This window comes from Myotis daubentonii, chromosome 12 (assembly GCF_963259705.1).
Source record: "Myotis daubentonii chromosome 12, mMyoDau2.1, whole genome shotgun sequence".
In the NCBI taxonomy this organism is placed as follows: domain Eukaryota; kingdom Metazoa; phylum Chordata; class Mammalia; order Chiroptera; family Vespertilionidae; genus Myotis; species Myotis daubentonii.
The window spans coordinates 45,007,654-45,024,895 of NC_081851.1; the positions used below are offsets into that span (position 1 = coordinate 45,007,654).

At 37.5% G+C, this 17,242-nt stretch overlaps 1 protein-coding gene across 10 annotated transcripts in view; it reads left to right on the top strand.

Moving 5' to 3' along the window:
• Positions 1–17,242, top strand: part of USP34 (ubiquitin specific peptidase 34) — a 245,626-nt gene that overhangs the window by 186,030 nt on the left and 42,354 nt on the right. For all 10 annotated transcript variants that reach the window (XR_009447947.1, XR_009447948.1, XM_059659684.1 and 7 more), the window contains 10 exons: positions 2,704–2,876; positions 4,926–5,079; positions 6,639–6,717; positions 9,761–9,814; positions 10,309–10,404; positions 13,586–13,650; positions 13,925–14,000; positions 14,088–14,135; positions 14,252–14,317; positions 16,360–16,440. Coding sequence is in view for 8 of the 10 variants with exons in the window: in XM_059659684.1 (XP_059515667.1) it covers positions 2,704–2,876; positions 4,926–5,079; positions 6,639–6,717; positions 9,761–9,814; positions 10,309–10,404; positions 13,586–13,650; positions 13,925–14,000; positions 14,088–14,135; positions 14,252–14,317; positions 16,360–16,440 (892 nt within the window). In the remaining 2 variants the exon portion in view is untranslated. The remainder of the gene's footprint in view (positions 1–2,703; positions 2,877–4,925; positions 5,080–6,638; positions 6,718–9,760; positions 9,815–10,308; positions 10,405–13,585; positions 13,651–13,924; positions 14,001–14,087; positions 14,136–14,251; positions 14,318–16,359; positions 16,441–17,242) is intronic.

A 17,242-nucleotide genomic window follows, 5' to 3' on the forward strand; every position in this document is an offset into this window, starting at 1 on the left:
CAACATCAGAATTATAGGGGTGCCAGAAGAAGAGAGAGAGCAAGATATTGGAAACCTATTTGAAGAAATAATGACAGGAAACTTCCCCTACCTGGTGAAAGAAATAGACTTACAAGTCCAGGAAGCACAGAGAACCCCAAACAAAAGGAATCCAAAGAGGACCACACCAAGACACATCATAATTAGAATGCCAAGAGCAAAAGATAGAGAATCTTAAAAGCAGCAAGAGAAAGAAACTCAGTTACCTACAAGGGAATACCCATACGACTGTCAGCTGATTTCTCAACAGAAACTTTGCAGGCCAGAAGGGAGTGGCAAGAAATATTCAAAGTGATGAATACCAAGAACCTACAACCAAGATTACTTTATCCAGCAAAGCTATCATTCAGAAATGACGGTCAGATAAAGAGCTTCACAGATAAGGAAAAGCTAAAGGAGTTCATCACCACCAAACCAGTATTACATGAAATGCTGAAAGGTATCCTTTAAGAAGAGGAAGAAGAAGAAAAAGGTAAAGATACAAATTATGAACAACAAATACACATCTATCAACAAGTGAATCTGAAAATCAAGTGAGTAATCTGATGAACAGAATGAACTGGTGATTATAATAGAATCAGGGGCATAGAAAGGGAGTCGACTGACTATTCTTGCGGGGGAAACGGGTGAGGGCGATGTGGGAATAGACTGGACAAAAATCATGCACCTGTGGATGGGGAGTGAGGGAGGAGGGTGGGGTGGGAACTGGGTGGCGAGGAGTTACGAGGGGGGAAAAGAGGAACAACTGTAATCTGAACAATAAAGATTTAATTAATAAAAGAATAAAATAAAATGAACTTGGGGATCAAACAGTTTTCTAGATGAAATCATGTTGAAGGCAGAGAAAAAAAAGCCATTGCTCATGTACGTAAATATGCATTTGAAGGGAATGGTACTCTTTGTCTTGATCTTCAGAGTTCAAGTTGATTGCAAAAGAGAAAGGTTGTGGGTGGACTTATTCAAATGAAAGTATAACTGTACAGGCAGTTATAGGAAGAAGAAAAGCTCATCTGATAATTGGATTAGGGTAAGAATTAAGGACTCACAAAATGGTGTCACTCAAGTTTTTTATTGTGGTGGAATATAATGAGTCAGTCAAAAGATAATTGATAGAGTGAGTCACGTTCTTTGGAGAATTTCTTTTTACTTGGAATAAATCTGTCATTCTTAATATGCTTCTTTTAACATTTCCTTTTTTTTTTTGCTATTATACTACTAGTTTTGGTTTTTCTAAACACTGTCTCATCTCTCCCAGGCAAAGTGTTAATCAGACTTTTATATTCTTAACATACTTATAGATGTCTGTAATAACATAGTAAGTGGTCAACAGAAATGTACGAAGGATCATATTCTGCTCTATCTTTAACCTTTTGTTTTCTCAGTTTATTCTTTCCTGAATAATTTTACATACTACCGTAACATTAATCTCTGCTGACATACTAATGATTCCCAAATTAATCTTACCTAATTCGGAGTGCTGTGCTTTTCTCTTACAACTGTCTTATTCTCATAGATTTAATAGGTCTGTAACATAAATTCTTATCTTTCCAAATGTTTATTTTATCCTCTGACTCAATGCACATTCCATTGCCCACCACAAGTCTGTGAGTGACTCTCATATTTCAGGATAATTCATACTCTTAACATTACATACAAGGCCCTTCATCATTTAACTCCTTTATACTTATGTAACCTTATCATTTGCTAGTCCTAAACAATCAGTAATGATGAATTTTTGGACTACTTACTGCCTTTACTTAATGACATCTTTTCCCTATCTCATCTTTCTGAATTTCTTTATAAAACAAAAATACTGTGCTCTTGGTTTAAACAAATTCTCTTTTGACTCCTGTGTACAGTGAAGTATTGTTTCATAAAATTAATATTTTTCATAAATCTATATATATATACTAGAAGCCTGATGCACAAAATTCGTGCAAGAGTAGGCTTTCCTTCCCCCCTGCTGCCGGCACTGGCTTCCCTCTGGCACCCGGGATCCAGGCTTCCCTCGCAGCCCTGGCTTCGTCCTCCTGATGGAAGGACATCTGGTCTAATTAGCATATTGTACTTTTATTATTATAGATTTTGTTTAAATCAAAATTTTGTGTTTTTTTTTTTTTGTTTTGTTTTGTTTTACTTGAACTACCGGTAATGTCAACCATAGATTTAGGTAACCAGTTGACTTTCTGCTGCTACTGCTGTGATTGTATAAATTAAATGATATTTGCCAGGCAGCATTCTAAAAGTTATAGGGAGTAGCCACTTTAGTCCCATTTTACAAAGCAGGAATTAAGCTTAGAGAGGCTAAGTAATTTGTTTAGGGTCGTACATCTAGTAAATGATACAGAAACTGCAGTTCTAGTTCACAAAAATAAATACTTCAAACCCTGTTCTTTAAGGTGGAAAAGGAAACTGAACCAAAGACCTCCTTGCCTTTGAAGTATGATGTGACTCTTTTCTATACTTCCATAGCACCTTTATATATCTTCATTATGTTATCACAGTCTACTTAGTTTTCTTTTATCTAGACACAAGAAAGTTGTTTCAGAATGAAAAAAGTCATATAAGAAGTCATATATGTATATGTCCCCCTCTTACATGATTGAAGTATTTTTGAAAGATAATTTTTAACAAGTTTTATTCATTAATTTTTCTGTGTTTCAGGGCCTGTTTTAAGAAATTGCCTCGAATTCTGAGTTTTAATACTATGAGGTATACATTCAATATGGTAACGATGATGAAAGAGAAAGTGAACACACACTTTTCCTTCCCACTACGTTTGGATATGACACCCTACACAGAAGATTTTCTTATGGGAAAGAGTGATAGGAAAGAAGGTAACTTTCCATCTCTTTTCTTTTATTGTAAGTCTCCATAACCAGATAGTTATAATTACAAAGTTGTAATAAACTATACATTTTAACAAAATGGGACTGAATCTTAAAAAGAAGAATGTTTTTAAAGACAATGTGGCACATTCAGTCAGTTACCAAGGTAATATTTAATATCTACTAGAACTGTGTTCTAGGCACTCTTCTAAGCATTGGGGACACGGTAGTGAGCAAGATAAATGTCCCTCCCTTGTAGAACTTAAGTCTAGTGGGCAAGTCTTACATTGAATGAGAAATTACAAACATGATGTAATGTCAAATAGGACAGTGAATGTATTACATACTTCTAAGGGAATCGGGGAGGACTTTTATGAGAAGGTGACATTTAAGCAGAACTTGAGTAAGATCTAGATTGAGAGGAATGGGTAAGCTCTTTGGCAGGTGAGGAGTGGAGCTGATGAAATGGGCAAATGGCAGGGGCCAAATCATTTTTTCGGTAGGTCATGTTAAAAATTTTGATCTTTATTCAGTGTGAAACCATTGGGAGATTTTAAGCAGAGAACTGAGATGGGAACCAGGTGGGATCTGGAAAAGGTTAATCTGACCACAGCAATCAAAATGGATGACAGAGGTGTGGGGAAGCCATTCTGGTAAACTACAGAGGTGTGGTAACTTAGATGAGAAAGCGTACCAGTAAGATTGGAGAAGTGCATAGAGAAGCAGTTTACAGGACTCAATTGAATAAATGAATCCAACAAAGTTATTGAACATCTACCTACTATCTAATTTGCTATTCTTGTAGTAATGGGACTATAGTGACAACAAAGAACAAGGTATCTGCCCCCTTTGAAGATTACATTTCATTTTAGTCAGTCTGCTACTAGAATGAGGAGAAAAAGTCGAGTGACTCAGGTTTCTGGTTGGATCAGCTAGGTGAATAAGGGGTCAGTATTTCAAGATCTCAAGAAAGAAGGAATGTGATCAGAATTATTGGATGCTAAAGAAAAACAACAGTTTCAGTAAGAATGTGATGGAGAAGAATTTTGGTTATCTTTACTGGAGCAATTTCATTTACACAGGAAGGTAGATTTCATTTGCAATAGGAAGGTAGATTGCAATGAGTCAGAGATGGCCCTTGGTTCAAAAGTTACCTCCAAATTGCTATTACTTCCATAAGACCAGTGATTTTCAAAATTCTTCATATGCCACTCAAGGACCACAGAGGTGAGGAATGGGAATAGATGAGAGAAGAAAGCAGAACAGATCTAGGGCCCTTGCCTTTTACATTCTTTTTTAGTCAGAGAAGTTCCATTTTACATATTAAAGGTCCTGGCAATGGTTTCTTTGTATAAAAAGTTATGCTGATTTAAAATTTTAAGGTTTAAAGAAGTTACTATAAGATTTAGGAAAGAGAACAATGATTTGATCTTTATATTCTATTGCCTGGCACTTACTGAGGTGAGAGAGGTGTAAACAATGGGTGTAGGGTATTCTTTCAAGAGAAGAACATGGTCTTTATTTGAAGAGAGGAGAGAAGATGGCGGCTATAGCTATGAAGGAATATGGAGTTATGGGAGGGAATTTTTAAAGTTAGCATTTGGGTATATTTAGAAGCTGCAGGAAATGAGCCAGTAGAGATGATAAGTTTTAAAATACAGGTGAAGTTAAGAAATGAGCATTGTGTATATATATATATTCTTCTTTTTAGAACTCTTCAAACCATTTCTAAAATTATAGCAAGACTGCACAGGAACTGTGCTTCTTTCTATTTTTCATGACACTTCCATGGATGGAAGTAGCAGAAACTTATGTCAAGATAAGGAATTTGTTGTCCATAGTTTTGCACTGATAGGTGGTTGTTTTTCCAATTTGTATAACTGTTCCTTAAAATTTTAGGCTATGGATGGTGAATGACTAGCAAATGCAGTTGTTTTGTACCTATTTTAATATATAAAGTACCTGTACCTGCTTATGTATGTAAATTATATAAAGTGATTCTAAGGTGTCACTGTAGTTTTCAAAATTATTGCCATTATTTTATGTAAATCATTTCAGGCTTTAAGGAAGTCAGTGATCATTCAAAAGACACAGAGAGCTATGAATATGACTTGATTGGAGTGACTGTTCACACAGGAACAGCAGATGGTGGGCACTATTATAGCTTCATTAGAGATATAGTCAATCCACATGCTTATAAAAACAATAAATGGTGAGTTTTAAATGTTTTATTGGGATTTTAAAAAATCTTTTTTTAAAGTATAAGCTGTTGATAGTTTTCTCTTCAGATATGTTTTCTGGTGCCAGTTTTCTGAAAACTTTATAAATTTAGGAAAGGGGTTAGACAAAATTTTTAAATGAGAGTGACTTTCAAAAGACAATATGACTTAATTATTAAACTTCATGGATCTCTAGACTCCTTTGAGAATTTTATTAATGCTTTCTTAAGAAAGAATGAACAGAAAATTTTGCATGCAATTTTATATTCATAGAACATATTGCACCTTCCAAATCTTACCTGTCTGTGTTCACTCATTCAAGAGCTTTTACTGAATTCTGTCTATAGGGTGGCCACAAAGTCCTTATATATTCTGGTTAGAAGCTAACCTAACTGGGATGGCATGACTTAGTGGTTGAGCATCGACCACAATTTGATTTCTGTTCAAGGCACATGCCTGGGTTGCAGGCTCAATCGCCAGTGTGTGGTGTGCAGGAGGCAGCTGATCAATGATTTTCTCTCATCATTGATGTTTCTATTTCTCTCTCCCTCTCCCTTCTCTGAAATCAATGTATTTTCCAAAATAAAACAAAAACAAAAAAACCATAGTAAGTTAACCTTCATGCTCCACTCTCTTTACCTTTCCTTTCTCCTTTGACACACACATTCTATTTTATTTTCTTATATCAAGTTAACTAGAGGCTCAGTGCACAGATTCGTGCACTGGTGGAGTCCCTCAGCCTGGTCAGTGGGGATCGGGCCGAAACTGGCTCTCTGATATCCCCCAACAGGTCCCGGATTGCGAGAAGGTGGTTCTCGGGTGATGCACCTTGGAATCAGACTCCCTTCTCTCTGGTTCTGGGTGTGTCACCCAAGAACCACAGCTACCAAGTCAACGCAGCTTGGCAGCTCCTGCATTGAGCGCCCGCCCCCTGGTGGTCAGGGCATGTCATAGCTACTGGTTGGCCGGTCGCTTAGGCTTTTATATATAGAGATGGTTGGAAGTTATTAAATCAGTTCTTTTGTAACTATTTTTTGGTTTTCAAATGCCTTCAGATGTTGTTAGATAGAGTCTCAATCTGCACTTAATAGAATAGTTCAACTATTTCTCTTTAAGTCAATCATGTTATATCTTTAATGTTTTTGTCCATTTGAATATATTTCCATAAATATACTTTGAATCATTTTTTTATCATAAATTTTAAAATGGCAGCTTTATCTTTGGAAGTTCTTCCATCTCTTAATATTTTTTGTCCATGTTACATGTTATATTTATGCAGACTTTTTATTGCTTTTACAAACTCCTGTTACTTCTAGGTTATAAATGAATCTCAAATTTTAGGGTGGTTATGACTGTTGTAAAATTATATTCCCAATTTCTAGTGGATTAGAGTTGTCAAAACAAGAGCTTAGTTAGAATTTACCTTATATTAATAATAGTTTGATAATTACTTATAATATATCAGTATATAACCTAAGTATTTTTAAAATAGGCATAATAGAGAGGTATTGACTACATATATACTTTATCAACACTACTTGCTCTCTTTTAGGTATCTTTTTAATGATGCTGAGGTAAAACCTTTTGATTCTGCTCAACTTGCCTCTGAATGTTTTGGTGGAGAAATGACAGTAAGTTTTATTTAGAAATTATAAATAGTTTGTGACTTTCACATGCTTTGCAATATCATAAAATCCAACAGCAGAATCACTTAACTTTCTTTTTAATCATTATGATTCGATCTAAATTTTATTCTGCTGGTATTAATGGAAGTTTACTATGTTTGGAGTATATAATAGACCCTGGAAAATATTTTTAAAATTACTATTTTTGCCTTCAACTGATGAAGAATGTTAAGACTTAACAATTGAAAATTAAATAATAGTATAGAACTTGAATTACCTTGCCTTGTGACATTATGATTGAATAAGTTGTTTTCTTGAATGCTTTGGGATTAAAGGCAAAAGAAATTACTCTTTATTGACTTACTAGAGGCCCAGTGCACGGATTTTCATCTTTGGGGTCCCTGGGCCTGGCATGCAAGGATTGGGCCTAAACCGGCTCTCCGAGGGACCCCACCGGTGCACGATGGGGGCCAAGGAAGGAGTGCAGGAGGGCTTCAGGGCGTGTCTGTCCTGTCTTGCCCAGTCCCGATCAGCCAGATCCCCAGCAGCAAGCTAACCTACGGGTCAGAGTGTTTGCCCCTTGGTGGTCAGTGCGTGTCATAGCTACTGGTCCAACAGTCACTTAAGCTTTTATATATATAGACTAGAGGCCCGGTGCACAAAAATTTGTGCACTCGGGGGGGAGGGGGTGGTCCCTCAGCCCGGCCTGTGCCCTCTCGCATTTTGGGACCCCTCGGGAGATAACGACCTGCTGGCTTAGGCCTGCTCCCGGGTGGCAGAGGGCAGGCCCAATCCCTAGGTGCAGCCCCTGGTCGGACTCAGACCGGAGTTGGGGCACCGCCCCCTGTCACACTCAAGGCAGGGTCAATGGGGAGGTTGCGGCGCCACCCTCAGTCACACTCAGGGTAGGGCCGATTGGGGGGTTGGGGCAGCGCCCCCTGTTACACTAAAGGCAGGATCGATGGGGAGGTTGCGGCGCCACAACCTGTCACGCACAGAGCAGGGCCAATCGGGGTTGGGGCGCTGCCCCCTGTCACGCACAGAGAAGGGCCCATCAGGGGGTTGAGGAGCTCCCCCCTGTCACTCACAGAGTAGGGCTGATAGGGGAGTTGGGGCACCGCCCCCTGTCACACTCAGGGCAGGGCGGATCAGGGGGTTGGGGCGCCGCCCTCTCTATCACCCACAGAGCAGGACCAATCGGGGGTTGGGGCGCTGCCACTCTCACACTCAGGGCAGGGCCGATGGGGAGGTTATGGCTCTACCCCGTCACACACAGACCAGGGCCCGTGGGTGGAGGGGGGTTGGGGCGCCGCACCGTCACACACAGAGCCGCAGGGCGATCAGGGGGTTAGGGAGCTCCCCCTATCAGGCACAGAGCAGGGCTGATCAAGGGGTTGGGGCGCCTTCCCCTGTCACAAACAGAGCAGGGCGGATAGGGAGTTTGTGGCCCCGCCCCCTGTCACACACAGAGCTGCAGGGCGATCAGGGGGTTTGGGCGCTGCCCCCTGTCACGCTGATCCCGGTGCTGGGAGGCCTCGCGGCTCTGCTGATCCCGGTGCTGGGAGGCATATTACCCTTTTACTATATAGGATAGAGGCCTGGTGCATGGGTGGGGCTGGCTGGTTTGCCCTGAAGGGTGTCCTGGATCAGGGTGGGGGTCCCCACTGGGGTGCCTGGCCAGCCTGGGTGAGGGGATGATGGCTGTTTGCAGCTGGTCACACACCCTTCAGGGTGGGGGTCCCCACTGGGGTGCCTGGCCAGTCTGGCTGAGGGGCTGAGGGCTGTTTTCAGGCCGACTGAAGCTCCCAACTGCTCCTTTTTTTCTTTTTTTTTTATTCTGGGCCAGCTTTAGCTCTGGCTCCAGCTCTGAGGCCTCTGCTGCTGAAAGAAGGTATCTGGTTTGTTTCGGTCCTATAATCGAAACAATGTATAACTCCAGCTCTGAGATCCGGGGCTCTCTGAAAGCAGGTTTCTGGGGTTTTGTTTAGCTTCTATATTTGTTACAGTGTTTCTTAAACTGCAAGCTCAGAGGCCGGCAAGGCAGGCGGGGAACATTGGAGTCCTCCGTCACTGAAGCAAGCAAGCCTCATGTTAGTTTCAAGCTGCCTGGCTGCCAGCCGCCATCTTGGCTGGCAGTTAATTTGCATATCTCGTTGATTAGCCAATGGGAAGGGTTGCGTTCATACACCAATTACCATGTTTCTCTTTTATTAGATAGGATTATGAACAGTTTTTGACAAGGAAGTTAGATTGAGCTGGGCTTTAAAGAATTTTTTATTCGGTCCCTTTTATAAAGCAGCAGCAACCTGGTTATTACAAGTGACAGGATAGAAAAAGAATAGCTTACCTGTTACATAATTAGCAGTAAGATATACAAAAAGATCATTAGGTTGGAGTAGAATTGTAATATTTTCACGCCTATCAGTTTTATGAAAACTTTAAAAATACCCTGTTAATTCTTATAAGTGAAATATTTAATAGTCATTTCCATATCACAGATAAGCCCAGATAAACCAGGTTTTCACTTTGATAGCCATGTTTATTGTGAAATAATTATTCACATTTTGCATTTTAATGGACTTTTTATTGCTCTTTGGTGTCCTTATACTATTCTGAATATAAAAGAAGTAGGAAAATTGCTGATACTTTGGAAATGGGTAAAAGTAGGAGTAAATAATGAGTTACCACTGAAGCTATCACTAAACTGATTGCATCTCTAAATGTTATTCATAGAACTATTCCTAAAAAAAAAAAAGTAAACTTAACAAAAAACTCTTCTTTCATAAGAGTTTTGAAAATTGCAAGTTCCTTTTATTTCTTTATGCTTTATATATTTTACGGTAAAGTACGTTAAAATACATTTTGAATCTCCAATTTTAGTACTCTTAGCCAAAAATTACTGTTAAGGATTTTTATGAATGCAATGCTATTTGAGAAACTATTGATGAAGTTATTGCATAGTATTAAACAGCTTTTTAAAAAATACTTTATATGTAATTCAACTGAATGTGCCCATTTTCTAAAGAAGGAAACTTATTTTTTAAAACAGACCAAGACCTACGATTCTGTTACAGATAAGTTTATGGATTTCTCTTTTGAAAAGGTAACCACTTCATATGTAATTTTACATCATTCTCTTTTTTTATGTTGCTTTTTTTAAAATTTTGTTTTATTGCTTAAAGTGTTACAAAGAGTATTACATATGTCTCCTTTTTTCTTTTCTCCCCTTGACCTTCCCCTGGCCTCCCCTACCCCCCAGTGTCTTGTGTCCATTGGTTATGCTTATATGCATCCATACAAGTCCTTCGGTTGATCTCTTACCCACCCACCCTTTACCCACAACCCTCTCTGGCCTTCCCCCTGTAGTTTTACAGTCTGTTCAATGTTGCTCTGCCTCTGTATCTATTTTTGTTCATCAGTTTATAATGGTCTTAATTATCCATAAATGAGTGAGATCATGTGGTATTTTTCTTTCATTGACTGGCTTATTTCACTTAGCAGAATGCTCTCCAGTTCCATCCATGCTATACATGTTGCCTTCTTTAATAATCATATTTTATCAAACTGAAAATGTACTTTTTTTTTTTCCTCTTAAAGACACATAGTGCATATATGCTGTTTTATAAACGCATGGAACCAGAGGAAGAAAATGGGAAAGAATACAAATTTGATGTTTCATCAGAATTACTAGAGGTATAAGCTAATTTAGCTTTAGCAACAATTTGAAAGCATGTTTTAAGTAATAATAGTACTGTGATACAAGATTAGGCTATGACAGCATTAGTACCTATAATCGAGGATAAACCTTAACACAATATGCAAATACTCTTGGTAATACTGACATACAACAGGTGAATATAAAGTGAATGAGATTAAAGGGAGTAAAAAATTCTTAGTAGCATTTAAGAAAAATAAGAAAGATAAAATGGTTGATGGCATTACAGCAAGCCTGCAGGTAGCTTGTATGGTTGGTAATGTTCTTATTGGTGATAGAATTGCAAGTGTTCTCTTATTCTTTGTTGCAAGTATAAGTGTGTGTATTTGAAATGCATTTGAAATATGGTTTTTTTTGCATTATAAAGTGTTTGATTTATAGTAATGAGGCTTTCTTTATTTCATAATGTAAGTGGTAATGTTACTTTAATGTTTTAAGACTTACAAAAGTACTCATCACTCAGTGTGTGTTGTGTCATTGTTGTAAACTAAGCCAGTCATCCAAAAGTACAAAAAGTAAATCTCCAGAAAGGTATACCTGAAAAAATACCCTCCCATATAGACAATTCAGTTTTTACTATCTAATTGATTTGCTGATATTTCCACTATGTGTTCAGGACTTAAAACTGAGTTCCCCCAAACACATACTCTAAATTGGTATCTTGCCTACCCATAATGTTACTGATTAAAAGCCAAGAATATTGTTTTCATTACGCCCTTGAATTGTATTTACCAGAAAAATTAGTTGCTTTGCTACATTTTAGGCCATTAAACTCACCTACTTGTACAGTAATTTCAACCACCATCCATAATTAAAATTAAATAGATTAGAATCTCCATTATGTGTAAGACTTTATATGCCCCCAGGGTATTCGGGCAGACTTAGAAAGTATTACATATGTTCCCCTTTTCCCCCCATTGACTTCTTCTAGCCTGCCCCGTCCTTTTTAAAAAATATATTTTTTATTGATTTCAGAGAGGAAGGGAGAGGGAGAGGGAAACACCAACAATGAGAGAAAAATCATTGATCGGTTGCCTCCTGTACACCTCACACTGGGTATCAAGCTTGCAACCCAGGCCTGTGCTCTCACTGGGAATTGAACCATGATCTACTGGTTCATAGGTGACACTCAACCACTGAGCCACACCAGCCGGGCTGAGAATTTTAGAGTTTTAAAAAAAATTTTTTTTTCTCTCTCAGAACAATACTATTCAGTGAGAAAAGTGTCCCTGTTTTACATTTTTGCAAATCTCTTTAATATCTGATTTAATACAAGACAGCTTGTGTCTCATAACAACTTCTGTATTTTGGTGTATTATAATCTCGTCATTTAGCTTCTGGAAAACTCCATTGTATGCTTTGGATCTTATAGACACCCTAAAAATGTCACAGGGAGACCACAGCTCTCAGAACCATTCTTTGAGAAGCACTGATTTACCTTGTGAGAAAAGGGAATCCCAGACGTTTGCTTATTATAATAATAATAACAAGAAAAACAAACTAGACTCTGTTAGACTATTCTTGATTGTAGACCTAAACCAACCATTTTTTTCTATCATCGTTTCAGCTTATTAATTTAAAATGTTTGTCTGCACATACATTTTACTAAAAAATTTAAAATATATAATAATACTATTACTTAACATTAACATAGATTTTATATGTAAACTGGAATCTGGTTTTTTAGATTTGTACTGTTAAAATATAGCTAGTAGCAGACTTTACCAGAGGTAAAAAGAAAATTTTTAGAACCCTCAAATGTGTGACTATTATGGATAAAACAAGTAGAGTGCTCAGAAAAGGATAATTGAATCAGGAGTGCTGTGGAAGGTATTCAGGAAATGTGACCTTCAACTTCAGTTTGAAAGTTAGTGAGGAGTTAATCATTTGAAGAGTACCCTGGGAAAAAAGAATGTTACATACAGAGTCCTGAGGAAGAATAGAGTTTATTGGCCTATTTTAGACGCTGAAAGGTGACCTCTGTAGCTGTGATGATTAATAAATGCAAAGAAGAGTGATCCAAGATGAAGTTGGATGGGTATATAGAAAAACACTTAGGAAAGTTCTTTCTGATCAATGTAGTACAATAGTTTCACACTGAAACATACCCAGTTGGTTCCACATACATTGTATTGATACAAGGCAAAAAGGACAATAAAAAAATAAGATGAATATTTCTATAGAACAGAAATGGAACATAATTAAAAGCAGTAAATCTGGTGGAAATCATGGGACTACCAGGCTTTAGGTCCAAAGCAGATAATGGTGGCCAAAGGTTCAGCTCTTGGGAGGTTAAAGAGATAGTATCTAGCTAAAAGCAAGAATTTGGAATAGGGCTCAGTTGCCATGGAAAGGCACTGAATTGAGTGGAGTGAGTGCTGTCAAACTTTCCTTGTGGCTACAGCTAGTCTATGCCTAGAAATAGTAGAGGACCAAGAACTCTGAAGCAAGGCCATTCAATGACTAGGTCTGTGATTTTCTAAATATATTGTACAGCAGGAGCCCTAATATGTGATTATGAAACCTGGGTCCAGAGTAGTAGGGGGCTGTGGGGTAAGTAGAGTTAGTTGAAAATCTTTAGGGGGATAAAGATAGCCAATAATATCAATAATCAGAAAATAAAATTGAACCACGTAAAAATAATGTTATGGAACTGCCTGACAGTAACTTAGAGCATGTTTTTAAGGTATTCAAAGAGATGAAGGAACATAAAAACTAACGACAGAGTAGTTCCACAGGACTGTTGTCAGAAATAATAATTTTTCATTATTTTTATAGAGTAAACAGGGAAATCAGCTCCCATATAGGTCTGCCAACATAAATTAAAGAGTGGTTGTCTTTTTTTGCCAGTTTTTAAACATAAACCTTTCTCTTATTACCTATTCTTATCCAAATATATATGACAGTTTTATTCATGTATATGTTTGTTCTTCAAAATCTTTGTAAATATGTTCTTAAACAACAGTAATCACTTGAGATAGCTAGATATAGAATGATAAATTGGATCAGGTTTAGTAACTTAACAGTACTTTCATGTTCCTTATTCCTGGAAAAAAATCAACATGAATTTTAAGTGCATGTATTTTGGGGGGGTTGTTCTTAAAATATTGGTAAAATGTAATGAAGCAATATCTGATGTTAACATTTTTTTTTTTCCAGTGGATTTGGCATGATAACATGCAGTTTCTTCAAGACAAAAATATTTTTGAACATACATATTTTGGGTAAGTTTGATAAATTTAGTAATAGATTTTTAAAATTTATTGAATTTATTGGGCCGACATTGGTTAAATAAAATGATATATGACACAGGTGTACAATTCTATAATATATCAATTATTTATTGTATTGTTTGTTCACCACCCAAAGTCAAGTCTCCATCTGTAACCATTTATCCCCCCTTTAACCTCTCTGTCTCCCCCCATAATAGTTTTTTTTTTGTTACACGTTTAAATTTTTTTCCTATAAGAATTTCAACATACTATTTTTAAATTCTAGGTTTATGTGGCAGTTGTGTAGTTGTATTCCCAGTACATTACCAGATCCTAAAGCTGTGTCTCTAATGACTGCAAAGGTAATATATAAGCCTTCGATAACTTTTTCAAAATGACTACTTTAAAATAATTCTGTCTTTTTTGCTTAATTTCATCTTTCTTTACAGTTAAGCACTTCCTTTGTCCTAGAGACATTTATTCATTCAAAAGAAAAGGTATGTTTTATTTTGTGCATTTTTGTGATTTGATATCTTTTGGTTTTCATTATCTATCTTTAGCTGAGAATTCCTTATGCCTTCAGTGACTTCTTTCTTTCTTTTTGTTTTTTTAGCCCACAATGCTTCAATGGATTGAATTATTGACGAAACAATTTAATAATAGTCAAGCAGCTTGTGAGGTGAGGTGAATAATGCAACCAGCAACACATAGCTTAAGATTCATTTCTTAATTTTCTTAACATAGATGCTACAGCAAAATTGTTTATCTATCAAATCATAGGGAGCCCAGTGTGAGTTTGTCATAAAATCATTTGATAGCTGAAAGAAAGTTATAATTTATTTATCAAATCTATTACACCCATTAAATAACTGATTCTTAAGTTACTTTAAAACTCTTTGGTTCCCCCCACATTAGAAGAAAAAGTATAGAAAATTCCAAAGACTACCAGATATTTCTTAACTACTTTTGAATGTTATCAGAAACTACTTAAAATGTATATCTCCCCTACCTCTCTGAGAAAAAAATACATATATCCCAGTGGATCAGTTTATATTCAGTTTTTATCTCCTCCAATATTGCATTATAAGAGAAAGACATCCCTAAGGATATTTGCTCCCAGATAATGATCGCTAAACCATATTGCCATCTTAATATCAAAACAAGCACAAAAGAAGAAAGGTGTACCTATCACCCAATTTCAACAAAAGATAACATCTTCTTTTTTTATTTCTGTGTCTCCCCCCATGCTTTTTCTCAGCTGAAGTATTTTAAAGCAAATCCAGATACCATATCATATATCAATTAAGCTCAGTATGTATCTCCATTCACTGCTAGTAAAATTAGAAGCGATTCCTTAAAATCCAGTACCCATTCCGTGTTCAGTTTTCTCTAATTGTCTCTTTAAAAAAATGTATTCTTTTCAGTTGGTTTGCTTACATTAGTGTTCAAACAAGGTCCACATTTTGCTTTTGTCTCTTCAGTCTTCCATATATTAGCAGTTACTTATTTTTCTACTTATTTGCTACTTTGTCATTTGTTATGCAGGATTTTCCACATGTTGGCTTTAACTAATTGCATCCTACTGGTGTTATTTAACATTTTTCTCTATTCCCCTTCCACTTCATGATTTTTAAGCTGTTTCATAGATCCAGAGGGTGGGTTGATTAGGTCATAATTAGTTTTTTTATTTTTTAATGCATTTTTGCTTTAGAATTTTAATTAAGGATTTGCCATTGGAACTCTGTCAAGGAATTAAACATGTTTTTTACAATTGTCATTAATTGCGTGTATGCATAAATAGTACAATTCAGTAGAAGAGTTAAATATTTGATTAAAAGATATCTCAAAATCAGTGGGAAATTGTTCTTAGCTTAAAGAAGCATGTTTTTTATTATCAAGAGAGCATGATTTGTTTTTAAACATAAAGAAAATGAATCGTACTCAGATCATAACAAAAGAAACAAAAGATTCTACAGTATGACATTTATGAGGACTAAGAGGAAAACAGTATCCCATCCTATATAACAGGGGTCCTCAAACTACGGCCCGCGGGCCACATGCAAAATACAAATATTGTATTTGTTCCCGTTTTGTTTTTTTACTTCAAAATAAGATATGTGCAGTGTGCATAGGAATTTGTTCATAGTTTTTTTTTAAACTATAGTCCGGCCCTCCAACAGTCTGAGGGACAGTGAACTGGCCCCCTGTTTAAAAAGTTTGAGGACCCCTGCTATATAATAAAAGGGTAATATGCAAATCGACCAAATGGTGGAATAACTGGTCGCTATGACATGCATTGACCACCAGGGGGCAGACATGGTGAGCGCAGCGGCAGTAGGGGGAGCCGCTCACCCGAGGGAGTGGGCCTAAGCTGTCAATTGGACACCCCCCGAGGGCTCCTGGGCTGCTAAAGGGCTCAGGCCAGGCGGAGGAGGACACCACACACACACACACACACACACACACACACACACACACACACACACACACACACACACACCAGTGCACAGATGTTGTGCACCCGGCCTCTAGTTCTATAATAAGGTGATCCTGATTATGACTTTAGGCATTTTAGGTTTTGGATTTTTTAGCAAATGAAGAATCTCTTTTGGTAAAATTTTAAAATAATTGAAATATTGATGTGTATTAAAATTCTTATAGGATTTTTATCCCATTTAACAAGTTTTGGTTAAATGTTAAAATCCCACTATTTTCTTACAGTGGTTTTTGGACCGCATGGCTGATGATGACTGGTGGCCAATGCAGATATTAATTAAGTGTCCTAATCAAATTGTGAGACAGGTAAGAAAAAATGTATTTGAAAAAGAAACGGCTGTCAGGTTGATTCTAAATTTGCCCGAGACTATGTCTTAACCTATCACATAATAAAACCCTAATATACAAATCAACCGAATGGCGGAATGACCAGTCGCTATGATGTGCACTGACCACCAGGGGGCAGACGCTCTAACCGGAGCTGTCCCCTAGTGGTCAGTGCACCCCCACAGCTGGAGCGCTGCTCAGCCAGAAGCCAGGCTCACGTCTGGCAAGCACAGCAGCTGTGGCAGGATCCTCTTGCGCCTCCACTGCGGTGCTAAGGAGCAGCGAGCCAAGCAGTAAGGAGCAGTGAGCAGGTGGGCAGTAAGGAGGGAGGGGTCCCGGATTGCAAGAGGGCACAGGCTGGGCTGAGGGGACACACCCCCAACCCCCAGTGCACGAATTTTGTGCACCGGGCCTCTAGTCTTTTTATATAGTTGGGAAAGATCAACCTCTTACCATAAAAGTCATTTTACTGTTGTTTTCACCAGCCCTTTTTACACAAATATTTCAATCAAGCAATTTAAATCATTCACATGGCCTGGTGATAGGAAGGTAGCTATAGCCACTATTGTCTCAGATCCTATTCTGGCTGCTTTATGAGTTGTACTGGTTCTTTTTCACATCTTTAAGATATTCTAACCATGGGGACTGAAATGACCTTGAAAGTTAAATAAATAGTTTATAATTCATTTCTGTGACAAGTCCTGAGCTATCACATGAATATTTGTTTTTCTAGTTGGAAAATTGACGCAAGGAAAATACAAATATTACTTTATATTTATTT